The sequence below is a fragment of the Hippoglossus hippoglossus genome, chromosome 7, assembly GCF_009819705.1.
Source record: "Hippoglossus hippoglossus isolate fHipHip1 chromosome 7, fHipHip1.pri, whole genome shotgun sequence".
NCBI classification, from domain to species: Eukaryota; Metazoa; Chordata; class Actinopteri; order Pleuronectiformes; family Pleuronectidae; genus Hippoglossus; species Hippoglossus hippoglossus.
This window is the reverse complement of record NC_047157.1, coordinates 16,963,986-16,982,293: the sequence shown is the minus strand read 5'-3', so window position 1 is coordinate 16,982,293 and position 18,308 is coordinate 16,963,986. Positions and strand designations below refer to the sequence as shown.

Here is an 18,308-nt window from a genome sequence, read left to right as displayed (position 1 = left end):
TTACTCTTTTATCTTATAATATTCAGTGTATTCACCTGAACAACTAAACTCAACAGGAAACTAAATTGAGGAAAAGACCATAATGGCACAACAGATGAATGACCAACAGCTGATACATTTTCCGCAGCACCTTGCAGAACTGAGGGCAAAATGTAATGAAAAGAAGACACAAGTGATTGTAATGTGCACATTTATTAATGATGCATTATATAATTTACAAAATATTTCACAGTCACAGTCACCCATCCACCTGTCTTGTCAGGAAAGTCAAGGACATCAAACACTATCCCATTCAGGCTATTGTTGCAAATCTTAAGGTTCCGCTATTTCCTCTTCTTCAAGTTCCTGAAATGGTACATATGCCATTAGAAACACCAGAAAAAGGAAAAAGATGAAATAAATTATTATTATTTAAATGTTTTCTAGCTTTACCTTGATTCTCTCCTGGGCCTCAGTCCTCTCCTCAGGGGAGACAGGTTCTTTGTCAATTTGCTCCAGCTGAGGCACAAGAATCAGCACACTTATTCGGTAGTCTGTGGTTTCCACCAGCGGGTTCTCAGAAAGCACCAGAGCACGCAGTGTTTTTGACACGAGCCCAAGGCACTGTAGGGTATTCTCATCTGAGATTGCATTGCCTCTAAGGGGAGAGAGAAAGACATATTTGGGATATATAATCTGGGACAAATCACTTTAATTGGTGGTTTATGAATTTATAATGAGTGCAATAGGTCACTGGTGTTACACTGGTGATATCATTGTATCAGGCTGATAAAATGTATACCTGACATTGAGGTATTGAAGACACTTCATGTTGGGGCTGAGACCATCCAGAGATTCCAGTTGGTTGTCTCTCAGATGAAGGGTGGTGAGGTGCTCTAACTTCTCCAATCCCTCCAGACGTTTGATTGCATTTTGGGCCTGAACAGAGACCAAGGATAGTTGCAGGCAGCAGTTTTCTGGTTATTACATACATACAGGGGCCATTAACCAAATCATGGTAGGGTTATTTTTACCAGATATAATCGTTGCAGGTTTGGAAGGTTAATGCCATCAGTGGTTTTGAGGAGATTTCCTCTCAGCTCTAGAGTTGCCAGGTTGCCAAAACAGCCCATCTGAAGGCTCTTCATTGTCTTAATACCGTTACCTGCCAAAGAGATGCCATGTTACAACCCTTCCAATAATATACATTAGGGAATAGATATTTGATATCTTGCTGGGGAATAAAGAACGTGTTACACCTAAAACTAAATGATAGTAAAACCCTTCTGATCCAATAATAAGTTACAGTATCTTATTGTGACCCATAGCATCACCCAAAACAGCACTTCAACTAAAAAAACAAACCGTTAAGATTGAGGGTCTCTAAAGCAGGTCCAACTAGGCCGCCTAGGTCTGTGAGCTGGTTGGCAGCCACACTCAGCCACTGCAGGTAGCTTAACTGAGTGAAAGGATTTCCTTCCAAGCATGCCAAAGCATTATTGTCAACCTGGAGAAGAAGAGGTGCATTCAGGGTTTACCATCACTTATAGTGAACGATAGTGACAGGCCCAGAAATGTTAGTGTCTAAACCAACAAAGATGAGAGCTTCTTGCCTTCAGCCAAAGCAGATTGATCAGAGATGCCAGAGGGGACAGAACGGTGAGCTGGTTATTGGACACATCCAGAAAACGAATGTGAACGTAGCTGCTAATTGCAGCTATGTCATTCAGTCGTCTGAGGAGAAACACATAAACAAATGTCAAAATTGTAAGGAATCAGAAGACGTAAACATGACATTTATTAATTAAATCTACAGGCGAAAGGCAATTTTATTTCACTTGTATCTTTGTCTCCTTACTTGTCTTTTAAGTCCAGTTTGACAAATGCATGTCCAAGTCCATTTCCTGTTCGGCACAGCAACGACAGACCCTCACCTATGGTTTCCGGGGTCAAATTGGAAACCTTCAACTGTTGAACAGAGAGGGACGATATCAAATTATCATTTCATTATCAAATAATTATAAACCCCAACCGGTCGAGGCAGATGCCCCCCCGAGTCTGGTTCTAGAGGTTTCTTGCAGTTAATGAGGGAGACATTAATGGCTTCATGTCTCCACACTGCAGCTTTAGGATCAGTTTGTACAGTCCCATTCTTTTAATGATGTGGATTAAATGCTGCCTACATTACACCTGTGGCCTCCCCCCAAAGGTTTAATCCATTTCATTACATTTGTGGGCAGGTGGTGTGGGGATGAAGCCAGGTCAACTTTTTTATAAATGAAAATAACCATCTGTTAAAACCTGTATCTGATGGTGCAGTTATTGTAAAATGAAGTATGGCTTTAAAGTGACTAATTTTGTCCTTTTATTATTCCTATGCTCTAGTGTCTGATTGTTTTGTGTGCTGCAGGAAGCCTTAATTACCCTCGGGATCACTAAGGTATCCACTTCCTAGAGTCCATCTTCCAGGCAGCGTTAACATCCATTTACAAAATGTGGGACAATCCAGTGCGATTCATTTAATCACTGTTAACTTTACCTTCTCGTCCTCTTCCACTCTGTCTTCCTCACCATCTACATCCGACATGACGGTGTCTTCGTCCACGTCAGACATGCTGGTCAACTTGGCTTATTTTCACAAAGTACAAATCTTCAGTTTACCCGTATTTACGTTCGCTAACTAATAATAAACGCAACTGTCTAGGTTAGCTAGGCTAGCACTTCACAATAAAACTACAACCATTAAATCAGAATTTAACAACCAACAGTGAGTGGTGACGACAAGAAGCTAGTGCACGTTTGATAAAGCTAACTGCGGAGTGGCTAACAAGCTAAAGGTGATCTGTGTTTACGCTTGTTGCTATGGAAACTTAACAAGCGCACAGTTGTGTCTCCACGTGAGAATCAAATACATCTGTTAAAAAAACAAAACGTGCTCTGCAACATCAACTTCTGCAGCTGAAGATGTTGCATCAGAAACACAAACACCACGAGTTACATCATATTCCTCTTCTTTCTTTTTTTTTCTTTTTTTAAATCTTGCAAAAACACATTTTGGAAATTTTAAGTTAAAATGTGGAAATGATACATCCGTTTACTGGCTTGACCCCAGAAGACATCGTCCATTATGAGCGATAATGATGCAAATGTGTTATTCTTGATTATTTTACAGAAGCTCAATGAAACACGTTTGAACAAATACACACATAAAAAATAAATTTCTGCAGAGATAAGTATGTATTACATTGTGAATTCATACAAGTGATATAACAAATTGACACACTTTTCACCCAGACACTAGTGTTAGTGCGACCCTGTCCATTTCACGAGGCCAGTCTCACAGCTCCCACCGTGGTATAAAAGTGCTCATTCTAAAATGTATGTACACTTTATGCCCAGATCAGTCATTCACTGAATGGTAAGGCATATTACATTAAATTAAAAAAAATCTATGGTGCATAGACAGTAATATTAGAAAAATTTAATTTGCTGCCAAATAAAGATCTTCAGTGATCTTTCACGTTCCCACAGCAAATGTTTCCCAACCACATAAGGCTTGTTAATCAGACCCAAGCTCTGAAGCAAGTGAGAACGCAAAACTGCATCATACAGGAAGAAAGCAAGAAAGAAAAAAAAAAAGGTGCATTCTGTGCAATATCCTGACATCCACTGCTACAGGATCAGTTCAGTTCATATGTATTACCACTGTTGAGGTAACTGTAGAGTCAAACCAAAATGAAGAGGTTTATAGGTTTATATATGATGATCATGGTGAAGTGTTGCGTGCTGGGCTTTGTCCTTTTGTCCGGGACGTTCCTTTGTCAGGATGTTGAGGATTTACGGTGAGGGTCTCACTCTACTTGCATGTTGCGCAATAGGAGCCCCTTTTTCACTCCGCCCTGCAGCATCCTGGCACCAAGACTGGTGCCTGTGATCCCATCACTAAAGGAAGACAATCAAACAATATTTGATCACACACACAAAATAAGATAAAATCTCATCCCTCATTGCTGACAAATTGTTGTATTTGGAAATTATATACAAGAACATCACCATATAAAGATGAAGTTACAATAGTTATAAATAAAAATAGTTATTTAATCCGTTCAAGAGGACTCCAACACCAACTGTTAACCAGAAACAACTACCAGACATCACCACAGAGTCAGTCTGTTATTTCACTGCTGCTTACATGGGGCTAAACTTCCTCTTCTTTAGAGCAGGAGGTTCAGATCCATCTGCAAGTCTCTGCAACCAAAGAAAGGATAATTACATTAACAATAACCGCACTCAACTCAAATTAGCAACAACTATTGTCAGACAGTGATGGTTGACTGACCTCTTTGCCTGCAGATTCCTGCTGGGCTCTTCTCTGCTCCAAGTTTTGCTGTGGGCCGACAGATTAATAGGTCAAACATAAACATCATTACAGGGGAAATGTCATTGGGCTGCACTTTTGTCATTATGAAATACCCTCTAGATAACAGACAGTGAAGGATATATAAGATTATTAAAAAAAAAATACACCTGGAGTGAACACATGGTCCCAATAAATCATTTATGCAGTGTTTGTAGTGGTGTGAAGTTAAAGTCTCGCTGTTTGTGTAACCACCTTATGTAGCTCAGAGAGCTGCTGGTGCCTGATGAGGGCCTCCTTACTGGGGAACTGTCTCCTACACAGCAGACAGGCCAGTTTAACCCAGTCTGTCAATCTCCCCTCCTTCTCATCTTTGTCGCCTCCTTCTTCATCACTGTCCGTTTCTCCGCTGTAGGCCGGGACCAGACCCTGCTGCTGAGGAGGAGAACTCTACAGAGGAGGGACACAAGGTGAGGAACTGATGAACAGACGGATAAAGAGATAACTGTATGGTTAAGAAAAGCATATAAAAAGGATATGACATCAGAACAGACTAATAAAGATACATAATAAGTACATCACAGTGTCCATGTCCTTACTTCTGTACTTTGTCTGATCTGGTCCAAAAAAATCTGAGGCCGTTCAGACAGTGCCCCCTGCAGGACACAAATTAAAAGGGATTAACAGGTCAGTTAGTAAGAACTTTTTCTAATGCAGACATTCTTTTCTTATTTGCACTAGAGCAGAGTGACGGTTATAGGAGCCTGAACCTAAGTCCACTCATTCACTATGATACCCTGCTGTCCTGAAGACATGCAGGGGTTTACAGCTAAGCATGCATGTCTGTGCAAGGATCATCCACCTTTTTCTCCAGAACTGCATAGCCTGCATCAGCACTCGCAGACTCTCGGCGGTCATCTAATCGACTGTGGGCCGGTGCTCGGGTGTAACCAGGAGGCAGCGCCGTCGAGCCGACAGCAGGGGAGGAGGAGACAGAGCGCATGTTCTCCTTCTGTCTATTGAGACTCTTAGCCCAGCGCTCCATATCTTTGGCAATCTATTAAGACAAACACAAAGAAGTATAATTAAGCCAGTTAAATTGATGGAGATTTCAAATATAAGAAGGTCAACTTGGTCATTTTTATGTTGATAATATGTCCATGGTGTCATAGTTTGTTCATTTTGGTCACAAATGTATTATACTGTAAGGTATTGATCTATCAATAATCATAGTTTTTACAAATGTTCAATCAAAAAACTGTAGCAAACAAACATAAAAAGCAAACATAGGTTAGTTTTCTCTATAATAGTGAAGTTCTTAATCTTGCGCAGTAATGCATGTTGTGATTTATTACCATACAAAAACTGAATTGAAGTCAGTTTTAGTTTTTCTGGAAGTACTTGTGTCCAGTGTGTAGAGTACTTGTACCTGTTGAGCAGTTTTATTCTTGGGCTTGTCTTTTTTCTCCTTGCTGCCAGGAGAAGCAAACATCGAGTCTGACGGGGCCATGCCGTCACTCATTGAAGCGCCGTCTGCGTTCGACTGGCTGGCAGCAGGAATGTAGGTGTGTTTCTCTCCATCCCAGTACATGTAATGCTGACTGTGAGGGTTGTAGTAGTACTGCAAAGAGGAAGGACACAGAAAATAAGAGCCAGACTGAAATGTAAAGAAGAAGAAGACACATTCAAAAAAGTGCTGGATGAACATTCAGATTACAGTGCAATCATCACTCTTTACCTGGGAGTTAGGATCATAGTAGAGGCCTGTGAGTGGGTCGTAATAGTAGGCAGAGCTCTCATCGTACTGGTAAGTGGACACATCTGGCACAGCTACAGTCAAAGACACAGAGACCACATTAAAAAAAAAGCTGAATTAATCATAAAATGTGAGCTTGACTGTAAATTTGTATTAGTTTGATTTGCCATTGTGATTCATATAAAACATTGTTTTTACAATCTAGTCTTCTTAAACTGAAAACTGAACAGCTCTTAATTCACTGAACAGCTCATATGAAGACTTTTATGTCTCGGGTGTCAAAAAAACATTTGGGAAACCACTGGCTTAGACAACAGTCATCTCTCCCACAAGTCAAAAAACAAATCAACACTCCCTGACAGAGACTGCCTGCCAAAACACATCGGTGCTTTGTTATTTAAGATTCATGTGACCAAGCCATGACAATAACGGCTTTTTAATAGCTACTAACAGAGTGCCTTGGAGTTGTTTTGTGATTTTTCAGAATGGATTTCCAGTAAAGTTGGTGGTAGGATGTGGTATGAGCCAAGAACGCATTTAAATTTTAGCATTGAGTGTCATTACTCAAGTCTTGGTTAGAAGGCCTGAGCGAAACATCTATCAGAAAGGTATGCTCCATCTATTTACAGTTTTAAATGAAAATGTTAATTTAGTGTTTCTAATTCTTGATCTTAATAATATGACTTAACACAAGAAGCCTTACGGTATTGCTGGAGCTCGTGTTCAGTGCCTGGGGTTGCAGGTTGGCTGGGAGCAGCTGGCTGTGGTTTTCCCACTATTTCAACCTGCGGGGAGACAGAGCTCATAAAGCAAGAGGCTAATGGTGAAACTAACACCAGAAAAATAAGTAGGCCCCGGTACCGTACCTGTGTGGCTGAATTGGCGGCGGCTGTGGTGCTGAGAGCAGTTTGTGAGTGACTGAGAGACTGCTGCAGAATTGTTGATCCCAATTTCACTGCCTCAGATGAAATGGCAGCTGCACGTGAACAAACACAAACAAAAAACTTCAGTTCAGTCAAAATTTACATTGTATCACAGATCATAGGGTCAATATGCTTGGATACTTGGTGTGTATAACACCTACCTGGGGCAGCTCCACCCGAGTATGTCCCCACCAGCGATGCTCCTACACTGAGTAAGGCAGGAACCCTGGCATCTGCCTGGGCCTTGAAAGTTGCACCATCTGGTCCAGAGTATTCATGCCCTTCCTGATTGTATGCTACTGCTGACCCCTGCTGATACACTCCTGTATCTACACTCTGGCCTCCGCTTGATCCATTCTGAGCAGTCTGAGCATTGAGAGGGGTTTTTGAAAAGTGAGCATATATATATATATATATATATATATAAAAAAAATTTTAAAAAAAATACACAGTGACAACAGCACATTTTGAAATTAAAGATGTGATGTGCAGACACATTTTCTTTGCTTTCGTGATAAGTCATTGAGAAAGTTTACCTGCGTCACAGCCCACTGTGCAGCTGCTATAGCTGTGCTGGCCACTGTAGCAGCACTCACTCTGCTTCCGTCAGTCAGGAACACATCACTGGTATAGAACAGAGTGTTTCAGTGAGTTTAGCTGGTGACCTACATTTTCTCATTATACAAAAGTAATACAAAATTGATTGCACTAACTTTTTTATTTTTAGAGAAAAGAAATTGTTTTAGGTCATCTCCTAGAAAGTTATTTCTGATCCAATTTATTCACATGATCAATGTGAGTTTTTTTATGACTTGAAATAACAATATCGTTCCTTGTGCAATATCAATAATGTCCGGTGTTTTCTTTGCAGTGAAGTTTGGGTGTGTGTGTGTTTACCGTTTTGAGCCTTTGGCAAACTCCACCACAATCGCCTTGCCGTCAATAGAGAGAGGTGGCTGGAGAGCCTGTAAGATCTGGAGCAGCTGAGATGCCTCCTGTGAACAACATACAGAGACCTGTGAGTTTAGTGTGGGTGCACTTGTGTGAAATTGCCTGGGTCTATGTAGTTTTAGGATCAAATTTACAAGATGTTTTATTTATGGATGAATCTAATCCGAATACATATTTAGTTAAAGAGTGAATGGAAAAGCTTGAATACATCCGTTTCTCACCACTATGGTAGAAAGCTGTAGAAAGGCAAAGCCCCTGTTGAGATGCGTGTGCTTGTCCTTGATGAGGCGAATATTGGAAGGGGACAGTGTGGCAAATGGAGCCAAAGCAGATAAAATGGCTTCCACTGAAGTATGAGGGCCAAGGTTTCTTAGTATCAGAGCTGTTGAAAGAGAAGGTGAGAGAATATTGGATTTTTAAATCCACGATTTCCAAGTGTGTAGGATTTAGGGGCATCCACTGGTGAGGTTACACGTAGCAACCAACTCTAAATACCCCTCCTTTTTCCGACTCGTACAGTGGCCTCCAGGTAACATGAACGTGTGAAAGGCCCTCTCTAGAGGCAGTGTTTGGTTATGAGAGACAGAGAGAGAACCTTTTTGCACCAAGTTCCGGGACTATCATACACGCAATTCGTTTATAGAAATCAACCGCTCATAGTTCATTTTGGCCCGGGACAAACGTGATCCCTATAAGCGGTGATCCCTAAAAGGGCAAATAAAATGGTCCTTCAGTAAAATAAACAAGACATTTAAAAAACATCAGGAGATGGACTTACTGTCATTTGCAACATCTGCCTGCTGTGCAGCTTGTCCTGGGGCGACAGTAGGACCAGAGGAATGGTAGGGTACTGGGAGGGGCAGTAAACCTTGAGCTCCGTCCTTTTGAAGCCCAACAGGCAAATCCCTCTGCAACTGGGGCAACTTCAGCTCAGCCTCTGGGGAAAGCCAACGTGTCATTGTATATTAGTGTATGGTGGGAGGGAGCTTGTGTGATTGTAAAAGATAGATTAGGGAGCTATTTTTAAAACTTTACCTGATTTAGGAACACTGCATTTGAAGCACTTTTCTCTCCTTTTAAAGTTTTGCACACCGCACTGTTGAAATGTTACACAAGCTCTTGTTAGAGGACTTCTTTGAAGAATGATCTGCTACAGTGACTCATACATGCAAGCAAATGAGAATACAAATTTAGATTTCACGCAAAGAGGTGTAAACACACACACACACACACACAACCTTGTTGCAGAGCCAGTCCTCGTTGGCACGCGGCTTTGGGTCGCTGAAGTGCATCGACACCCTCTGCCCCAGAATCATCAGCACTCCCTGAAAGAAAGAGAGAGGGAAGAAGGGGGAAACAAAGAATGATTATCAGCGTTAATTAGGCCACACATGCCAGAGAAAGGCCTCATCTCACAAGAGATGAGAGAGAATGAAAGGGACGAGAGGGACAGAGAGAAAGAGAGAGAGGAGAATTGAGGCTGAATGAGAGAGGACACCAGAGAATTGCAACCTTCAGCTTTAGGAAATTGGGACGGACTGAGATGGTGTATGTGTAGTGTATGCGCTTGTGTCCATTTTTAAGGACACAGTGTGTTTTTGTTCAATTGTGTCATCCCTCCCCCCTATAGGGGAACCTTTTCTCATCTTTCCACACATCCCATCCCACTGTGACAACCTTCACCTCCCATATAGACAGTAACTGCTTCCTGCAGAGGTAATAATGGTTGAGATGACCCAGATATGAAAAGTTAAAAAACAAGAAAATTAGGTACTGTATTCATTCTGATTCAACATACAATAGGTCATGTGAGAAATTATATTCATCCTGTCAATACTGTCCAGGAGGTGATACTGTAAACTTAGGAGAAGAAGTGAGAACATATTGCTGAAGAAAGAGAAGCTTGTATTGGACAAATGAGTAAATGTGACTGGGAGGGTCCAGTTATGAAAACTATGTAGCTGGGCCCCAGACAGACAAGTGTCATGAATTTACCTTTATGTGTACAAAGTAGAAAGAAAAGGTGAATTTCCCTCTAAGGATACAGATCTATTTCTTTGTCAACACCAAACAGGAATGCATCATGTACATTTCACAGGGCACTATTTTAACTGTGTGTTTGTCCTGATATTAACCAATACGTCCCATTGCATGTGTGTATATATGTGTATGTGTGTATGTGTAGGGGGAGAGTGACCTGGTTGGTCTCCATCCAGCGGGTGGCCTCCTGTATGAGATTAAACTCGACGAAGGCGAATCCTCGGCTCTGACCTGGACACCGCCCAGCGCCATGGTTACCGAACAACAACAACAACAACATAACAACAACGCAGTGAGGGGTTAGTGCTTCACGTACAGAGGAGAGAGAGACCCTGTATCAGCACTAATAAAATAAGAAATCATTGCTTCCTCTCTCATAGCACATCTGACAGCCAGTTGGAGAGCCACTGTCACATTCTCTGCAAGGGTGGGAGGACGAACAGTGTCTCAGGGTCAAGGACAGAGGGAGAGGGAGGGAGAGAGAGAGAGTAAATCATACCCACTCATCAGTTTGAGTCTGAGCACTTTTGCTGAATTTGAATGAAACCCAGGCACCAACAACGCACACACATGCACACACACACACACACACACACACACACACACACACACACACACACACACACAATGAGAGTCAGAGTAAACTACGTAGCAGAGTGGTGGAATGATTCTTCTTCAAAGCCATTCATTACTAATGATTGACAACAAACTGTGAAACATATTTAGTTTTACAAATTAATATTGTTTTAAGTTGTTTTTTTAAACAACACTGAACATGGAGTGGATTTACAAAAGTCAATATTCAAACATTTCAAACTAAGTGACTTAGTCTTAAAAACAGAGAGATGGTGATGAAGGAGTGAGAGAGGCAGAGCAGAGCAGGGGACTGTAAGTGTAACCGAGTCAGATACATATTACAGACAACCAGCGAGTTAGCAGTCTGTGTATGTTCAGGCAGGTTTTTTTTTTTACTTTTGAATCCAAAAAACAAAAAAATGAACATACCATATTTCTGAGTAGTAAACCAAAAAACGAAATGGAGCAGCTTTTCCATTTTTTCCATTGTCAGAATCAAATGATAAAAAGGAGAAAACCAAATTTAAATAAAAGTTCCAACTTTTCTGTAGCAAATTCCTCGTTTTATTTTTGCCCTTTTGAACTGAAGGATTTAGAAAGGCCAACGGAAGTAAGAGGAAATATTTCAAAATAAAAGCCAAGAGAGAGTCTATTAAAATAAAATATTACATAAGCACAGGACAGTGAATTTTTTTCCGGTTTCCTTATTTTCCCCCCTTTTTGATTCTTACAACAAAAAAAATGTGTTTCCGTTTTTGGTTTTTAACAAAAAATATAAAAAATAAAGATGATATTGCAGTTTTTGGTTTCAAAGGCAAGTGAGACTGGGGAAAAAAGACAAGCTTTTCTCAGTGGTATGGATGACGTCCTCACAGCTGAGAGGTAGCTGCAGAACTTCTATCCTGATGCTCATACACTCAAAAATAGCTACCGTGACAAACACAATCAAACATGTTCTGCTTCTACTGTTCATTTCTCAACTGACACGGTTAGTTTAGAGCAACATCCATCTAGTCAGACACACCTCACTTCAGGATAGATGAGGCAAGAATGGGGATAAAGACAGTAAGAGAGCCAAAGTGAGAAGGGAAATTAAAGCCATGGAGTGAAGACCTGTAAAACTGTATGCATGCATTCTTCTCTTATCAGCAAATCTAGACAGAGCTCTACTCTGAAGCGTGCATGGATGTTTTGTTGCCCTGAGGTCGAAAGCGAGGTTACAGACACCAGCAGACCAAATAATCAAGGCAGGAATCTAAGCACCAGCCTGCATTTAAGTGTATAATATGTGTTCTGTGCATCAGCTATCTACTCCACTATAGATAAAGAGAGTCAGAGAGAAGGAAGGAGATTGCGAAGACACTTATTAATAAGAGAAAGAACACAGAGCAGCTAAGATATCATCTGAAATTGAAATGCAAATGATGGAGCAGGTTATGCATGAGTGATACAAAAGAAGAAAGGAAGAGAAGACAGGAGAAGGGGGGAAGAAAAGAAAAAAAATCAAGGCAATGAGCAGGTTCTCACCTGAAGATTTGTTTCTCATGAGGCGAACCTCTCTTGGCTGAATCCCCTGCTCCTGAAGTTGTGCACGAATCTATGAAAACAGAGGCAATATTACCATTTAAGCCAACTAACAACAACACCCACGCCTCATCAGACCACTGTAGAGACAAACTCTGGGACATGAACAAACCTCATTGGCTGTGGCATTGGGTGGAAGCATGCGCAGCATTATGATGTTGCTGGGCCTCTGGTTGTGGTCTAGATCTGCACGGTAGTCCTGGTCCCTCTGATCCAACTCTTCAAGGGACAGGTCAAGACCACTGCTCCCGCAACCATGCTCCTCTGACCCCGCTGGAAAAGCCTGCATAGAAGAGTCACAAATTAACAACAGATGTCAACAACAAAACAAAACTCTAGCAGCTCTATAAAGTGGAGGAACTTTCTATAGCTTACCCTCCTCTTCATTCCCCCACGAGAGAATCTGTCCTCGTCTCTCGGTCTTGCCGCATTATAATCCATTTCTTCAGAATGGGCACCACCACGACTCCAGTTGCATTCTTTACTACCTGAGTGAGGGCCACTATTCTCTGGGAAGCCTCTTCCACCTTTCCCTCTGCCCTTTTGCTGCAGGCCAGTCTGTAGCTGCTCAAACTCTCGCCTGGACCCGTCCTCATCCCTCTGGAGCAAGGGAAGGGCTAGATCAGGCCGCAACTGAGAGCAAGGGGGCCATGGGAGCCCCTTCCCCTCATGCGCAACGTCCCCTCGGCCATCTCCTCTCTTGTGGAACCCCGGGCGATCCTGGAGACGACCTGGTGGGAAGTCAGGGCCGCCCAGTGGTTGCTCGTCACGGCCATACGGTCCAGCTCCCTCTGCTCGGACATCATATCCTGCTCCTGCCTCTTCGTCCTCTTGTCCATAGCCTCTGTAGTCCATGTCCCGGAAGTTGTGGTCATTGTGGTTGTTGCCGTAGCGACCTATGCGGTCACCTCGTCCGCCCCTGTTGAACCATTGAAGATAATGTGAGGGACTGGTCTGACAAATGTATGTTAGTAAGAAAGGGTATGAAGGTAAAGATTGTTTACTCACCTCCGCTCATAGTCCATGTCGGCCAACTGACTCTGGTCCCAGTCTCTGACCTTTTCTCTCTGGTTTCAAAGAGAATCAATGATCACATTGACTGGGCACATTGATTGTGCACATACCGTGTCGTTAAGAAGTCACAAATGAAAGCTGCTTTAATGCAGGAAGTGCAGGTTGCATGAGAGGTGCATTCAACAGAGGCGGCTACTGCAGCCTCCTACCTGCCACCAGGTTTGGTGCATTTTTGGTGCTGCTGCTGCTGCAGACTTCTCTAACTTTAATGGAGTCTGTCGTCACTGCTTTATATGCTATTCACCACAAGCGACTGACAGAGGCCCAGTGTCCCTGCGTCACTCCTGGATATGAACTGTGTGTGCGTGGGATCGAGCTCAAACATACTATCCCCCCAAAAAATGGTGTGATCAACAATGACGTATGGCGGTCATCTCTGTTAGCGCACATGCTAAACTAGGCTAAACCGGAGCTGGCTAGCTGCTCCGAGCTGACGAGCTTCACGGTCGTCGGAGGCTTGCACACACAACAACGACGTGTATGCGTGAGGTTGGAGAAACACTTACCAGCGTGACATGTAACCGACTGCAGCTCTTTAAATGTCAGCGAGCAGCGCAGGTGAGAAGCCTGTTTGGTTTCTCATGGATCCAAAGTGTAAAATGGCCACAGCAGGACAACACTTCAGCTGGGCGGGACCAATGTCTGACTCGGCTTTCTGATTGGTGCTTAGACCGGCTATGCAACAATGTGGTCGCTGATTGGACGAGACGAGCAGGCCGGGCCTCCACTTAGGAGCGCATGACAGATAAACTGAGGATGATGTGCATGTTGTAATGTTTCTGTTCATTTATCAGATCTAAATAAAGCGATTTATTTTTTTCCAGTCATTGTATCTGTAACATGTAAATTAATGCTAGAAATAAAGGGAAATATGGTTGTTCTTAATAATATTAATGAGTGAATAGATCAAAGAACAGAGACATCAAACAACAGGAAACCCTAATACCGGCTTTATTTGGAAAAAGAGAAATCCAGAAATCCCAATATGTCACAGTACAAAAAAAAAAAAAAGCTCTAGCAGCCCACCCCCCAAAACTTTCCAACCTCGCACCCCAAGCTTGACCTTCAATTAATTAAATGAAATAATACTACGGTTACAATTTTATCATTTAACTGACATAAGCTGATAATAACAACGGGATTAAGTAGAATGATTAAAAAATACTAAGAAAAATTAGAGACATCAACAATAAAAAGTTATAGTACAATAATGACAATATCATAAAAGGGACGATGGGAGAGTTGAGTAAAAGGCAAACTTGAAATACACATCATTAACATGTCCTGGCAAGGCCTTGTAAGACATACAGTACATAATGGACATTATAGTAATGAGATAACCCTATGGTCTATATGAAAGAATATTCAACTTAGCGACTACACCACTCGTGATTTGACCCACTGATTAACACAATCAAATGAATCTCTGGTATACACAAAAAGGTCCTAAGAACTCATAACATGTTTAACCTGATTGTGCCTCTAGCTATAGTACAATGTCTTCCAGTAAAGTGAAGGTTTCTAAATCACTCTGAGTTGCTGTTGATTCCATTACCCGCCAGAGCCAGTAAATGTGGTCATCAGGGGTAACTTTGGCATGGAAACAAGGGGTTAGGTCAGAGACACAGAGGGCTTTTCCATGCATACAGTACGTAGACACATACAGTATGTTAATACACACGCGCACAAATATACACACATTCACCGCATGCAGACCTGCACTGGAAAAAACAAACCACCATACAGCTGCGCACGCACACAAACACACACACTGAAGTCCATGTGAGTAATTCAGTATGGGAAAATATCTTATACAATCTGGTTTAGGCATACCCCTGCATAGCGCCTGAGTCAGAAAATGGGCCTGAAGGAGCCAAGCCAATGACAGGGGAAAAGCATTCACAAACGTGAAGTGAGGACACTACATATGACATAATAACACCCCATCCAAGTTATGAATCCCTACCCCTTAACTTACTCTTCATGACCGCTGCTCTCAAGGCACTACATGTAGGCGATACTGTGTAAAATCCACTTACACATGGTCTTAATTCAAAACTTTTTATATTAATGTCTTTTTTTTTTATCCTCTCTCTCTCATGTCCACATTATCTTTGGCCTGGTAAGGACCTTTTTTCTCTCTTCATTCCCATCATGGCACATTTCAACCCATTTACATCTACTCAACTTCAAATCACCCCCACCCACCCCACCACCTGCCTTAGAGACTTCTAGATCTGAACATTTTTGATAGATGCAAGCAAAACGGCACATAACCTAATAGTATAGACAAAGGACCAATGTGTAGAAGCCTATCAATTCATTTCAGCCCTGCTTTAATTTGCTGAGGATAATTGGCAGATCAGAACTTGAGCATCTGCAAAAACTTTTCTGGGCCCTCCCCGATATTCTCCCCCATGTCAAATCTCTTTAGAAGCCACCCTCTCCCTCTGTGCTCGAGGTCAGCTCCCTCCTCTTCTCCGAGAGCCTATAACAGAAGGCAGCTGGACTTCTTGCCACGTTTCTTGGCCTGCAGTGCTGCCCGAGTTGCCATCTCAAAGACCTCTCTCACACCATCTTTGGTTTTGGCAGAACACTCCTGGTAGCCATAGGCACTGATGCGGTTTGCCATCTCTTTTCCATCTTCAAGTTTAACTGGTTCCTAGAGACACAAGTCAGAGAAGGTTACATTTTTTCAATATTTACACAGACAAATGTGTACATCCCCAGCATGTTCTGCACTGACCTGTTTCATTTTGGCAAGCTCTCGTCTGGTGTGCTCATCGTTGCGCAGATCTTTTTTATTGCCCACCAGGATGATGGGAACATTTGGACAGAAGTGTTTCACCTCAGGAGTCCACTTTTCTGGAATATTCTCTACAGTGAGTAGAGGGAAAGAGGGCAGTAATTAGCAACAGGTATCAACTTCACAATCGTAAGGTGTTCAAAATCAAGTGGTGTGTATGTGTGTGGTGTGTGTGGTGTGTGTGTGTGGTGTAAAGACAGTACCTAAACTGTCAGGGCTGTCTACGGAGAAGCACATGAGGATAACATCAGTGTCAGGGTAGGAGAGAGGCCTCAGTCTGTCATAGTCTTCCTGTCCAGCTGTATCCCAAAGTGCTAGTTCGACCTGAAAAACAGTGACAGATTGATGTGAATGGAGAGTTGCACAGATAAATTGGCAGCTTTGGAGTGATGGACATGTAAAGGACATTTAATTATTTAAGTCGCACAGTTAAACTGACCCATTTTACATTGTTCTTAGTCTAAATACAGGAAGAGAGCAGAGAAAAACAAGGATGCTGATAGTGCAGAGACAGGAACAACAAGAACAAAGAGACTCTAATAATATAATATACCGATCATACTTGTAGGTAAAAGTTATTGCAATTTGAAGAATTGAAATGAATCAATTGCCATTTGCCAATAAATCCATTAACCAATCTCCAGAAAATGAACCTTGAATTATTAACCTTGGCATTTTTCCATTTTTTTTAATTGTTTCATAGATTGACGATTTAATCTCAAAAATAATTGGTCGATTAATCACTAATGAAAATAATGGTTAGTTGCAGTCCTATTTTGAAGACATTATATACACCCAACCTTTAACTAAAGAAAAACAATCGTTAGCTACAGCCCAATATTGCATTTTAAATTCAGAGGATAAAATTACAAATTCACAATATTATAACAGGTTATTATAATGATAAAGGGGCCGTGATTCAACAATTTTTCCTCGATTTTGTCTTTGAATGTTAGAAAAGAGTACAAAAAGGCCTGTTGTACTTTCCTATAGCTCAAATGTCTCTTTTCTAATGCAGTCCAAAGCCCAAAGGCAGAAATGGCATAAGGCATAAAGTAGGTATGAGGAAGAAAATATTTTTTTCCAATTAAGAATCTGCAACCAGAAGAGATTTGGTATTTTACTAAGTCAATGATTCGATTCGATAGTGAAAATATCTGTTTGATTTTATGCCAATAGCAATTTCAGCTTTATTTGACAGTGAAATAAATTTCTAAAATTCTAAATAAAACCTTATGAAATGGAGAGATAGATACTATATTGATCCCGTGGGTAACGCAAAACAGTCAAACACAAGAGCATAAGAATAATAAAAGGTCCAAATTAGTCAAGAACTACTCATTTTGCTGCAGACTCTTACGGTCTACATCCAGGACCTTTTGGGCCTCCAGCCAGTGTCTCACAGTACGTCTCACCTGTTTGCCATCCACTTCAATGTCTGCCACATAGTTCTCAAACACAGTGGGGACGTACACCTCTGGGAACTGGTCCTTGCTGAAGACGATGAGCAGACAGGTCTTTCCGCAGGCACCATCCCCAACTATCACCAACTTCTTCCTGATTGCTGCCATCTGTGAAATTACAAAACAAGGTTATAGATATAGGACAAACAGTCAGCCACCGATCCCCGCTAATAGTTAGACAATAACAAGGTTTATCAATGGTGCCCAGGGTGAGTAAGACTTTCTGCGATGTGTACAGTGCTAACACAACACGTATGTGTGCTGGGTTTCCTCGACAGTTCCTCCTGTTTAGCAGAAGTAACCCAGATAACGTTGGTGACGCTGGCACATACCGGTTTCCCTTTAGCTTACAGTTCCATTAAAACATCCTGGTGTATTCTGACTAACTCAAACAAGGCAAAGTGTCGGCTGGCAGACACGTAGAGAGGAAGAGGGTGTAAACACAACATTTCGCCGCTGTGTTCTCGTTCCTGCTCAGACGCTGTGCGGTGAGTCCGGGGCCTGTCAAAGCAGCTAACAGCAGCTAGCGTCGAAGCTAACGGTGTTTCCAGCGGTTTCAATCGCTGTCGTTTCACCCAATCTCTCCGGAAGTAACCCCCACGCGTTCATCGCGGCGCTGTGATAAACCTGGGACCCAAACAAACGCCGGGTAAAGGTGGAAAAGCTGCTGTTGAGAAAGATTTACCGCTTGATGTTTCTGTGTCCGCCTTTCGCCTCTTCCTGACCGACTGGATGACTCCGCCCACCGCTCATACGCATGTGCGCAATGACGTCACTCGTCATCACCGGCTATGGCCCC

The 18,308-nt window shown here is 42.1% G+C and overlaps 3 protein-coding genes across 8 annotated transcripts; all 3 read right to left on the bottom strand.

Annotated features, from left to right (window-relative positions):
* Positions 1–175: 175 nt before the first annotated feature.
* On the bottom strand, positions 176–2,693 carry LOC117764598 (leucine-rich repeat-containing protein 23-like). Of its 2 annotated transcripts, none has more exons than XM_034590512.1 (8): positions 2,519–2,693; positions 1,838–1,947; positions 1,593–1,713; positions 1,345–1,486; positions 1,014–1,144; positions 782–918; positions 433–637; positions 176–345 (listed from the first exon to the last, which is right to left on the bottom strand). In XM_034590512.1, exons 1-8 carry the CDS (start codon positions 2,591–2,593, stop codon positions 313–315), a joined length of 954 nt encoding a protein of 317 aa, XP_034446403.1. In that variant the 5' UTR covers positions 2,594–2,693; the 3' UTR covers positions 176–312. The 2 variants fall into 2 exon arrangements, with proteins under 2 accessions (XP_034446403.1, XP_034446402.1); XM_034590511.1 differs by having other exon boundaries at positions 1,014–1,147; positions 1,348–1,486.
* A 504-nt stretch (positions 2,694–3,197) lies between these two features.
* rbm10 (RNA binding motif protein 10) lies at positions 3,198–13,871 on the bottom strand. Of its 5 annotated transcripts, none has more exons than XR_004614413.1 (23): positions 13,747–13,863; positions 13,175–13,236; positions 12,542–13,085; positions 12,279–12,449; positions 12,110–12,179; positions 10,164–10,237; positions 9,205–9,291; positions 9,002–9,062; positions 8,745–8,903; positions 8,188–8,348; positions 7,913–8,010; positions 7,552–7,639; positions 7,177–7,381; positions 6,959–7,074; positions 6,796–6,877; positions 6,075–6,166; positions 5,766–5,957; positions 5,199–5,393; positions 4,936–4,992; positions 4,592–4,786; positions 4,319–4,366; positions 4,088–4,227; positions 3,198–3,921 (listed from the first exon to the last, which is right to left on the bottom strand). XR_004614413.1 is itself a non-coding variant. In XM_034590507.1 (23 exons), exons 2-23 carry the CDS (start codon positions 13,189–13,191, stop codon positions 3,831–3,833), a joined length of 2,859 nt encoding a protein of 952 aa, XP_034446398.1. In that variant the 5' UTR covers positions 13,192–13,236; positions 13,747–13,863; the 3' UTR covers positions 3,198–3,830. The 5 variants fall into 5 exon arrangements, 4 of the variants coding, with proteins under 4 accessions (XP_034446398.1, XP_034446400.1, XP_034446399.1 ...); XM_034590507.1 differs by having other exon boundaries at positions 4,172–4,227; XM_034590509.1 differs by having other exon boundaries at positions 3,202–3,921; positions 4,172–4,227; positions 6,959–7,068; positions 13,175–13,233; positions 13,747–13,871.
* A 296-nt stretch (positions 13,872–14,167) lies between these two features.
* On the bottom strand, positions 14,168–18,308 carry LOC117764034 (rho-related GTP-binding protein RhoA-C-like). The gene is made up of 5 exons (XM_034589447.1): positions 18,195–18,308; positions 17,462–17,617; positions 16,250–16,370; positions 15,987–16,117; positions 14,168–15,902 (listed from the first exon to the last, which is right to left on the bottom strand). Exons 2-5 carry the CDS (start codon positions 17,615–17,617, stop codon positions 15,729–15,731), a joined length of 582 nt encoding a protein of 193 aa, XP_034445338.1. The 5' UTR covers positions 18,195–18,308; the 3' UTR covers positions 14,168–15,728.

Bases quoted from the DNA above. Each gene is read 5' to 3' on its own strand.
- LOC117764034 (XM_034589447.1), bottom strand. From the start codon at position 17,617: ATGGCAGCAATCAGGAAGAAGTTGGTGATAGTTGGGGATGGTGCCTGC. The intron at 16,371-17,461 runs GTGAGACGTACT...ACTGTTTTTCAG, and splicing joins TTGAAGTGGATGGCAAACAG to GTCGAACTAGCACTTTGGGA. The intron at 16,118-16,249 runs GTACTGTCTTTA...TACTCACTGTAG, and splicing joins AGACAGCCCTGACAGTTTAG to AGAATATTCCAGAAAAGTGG.
- rbm10 (XM_034590507.1), bottom strand. The intron at 9,063-9,204 runs GTTGTGTGTGTG...ACATTTCAACAG, and splicing joins AGGACTGGCTCTGCAACAAG to TGCGGTGTGCAAAACTTTAA. The intron at 6,878-6,958 runs GTACGGTACCGG...GTCTCCCCGCAG, and splicing joins CCGCCAATTCAGCCACACAG to GTTGAAATAGTGGGAAAACC.
- LOC117764598 (XM_034590512.1), bottom strand. From the start codon at position 2,593: ATGTCTGACGTGGACGAAGACACCGTCATGTCGGATGTAGATGGTGAG. The intron at 1,948-2,518 runs GTAAAGTTAACA...TCTGTTCAACAG, and splicing joins GAGTGGAAGAGGACGAGAAG to TTGAAGGTTTCCAATTTGAC. The intron at 346-432 runs GTAAAGCTAGAA...GTACCATTTCAG, and splicing joins AGGCCCAGGAGAGAATCAAG to GAACTTGAAGAAGAGGAAAT.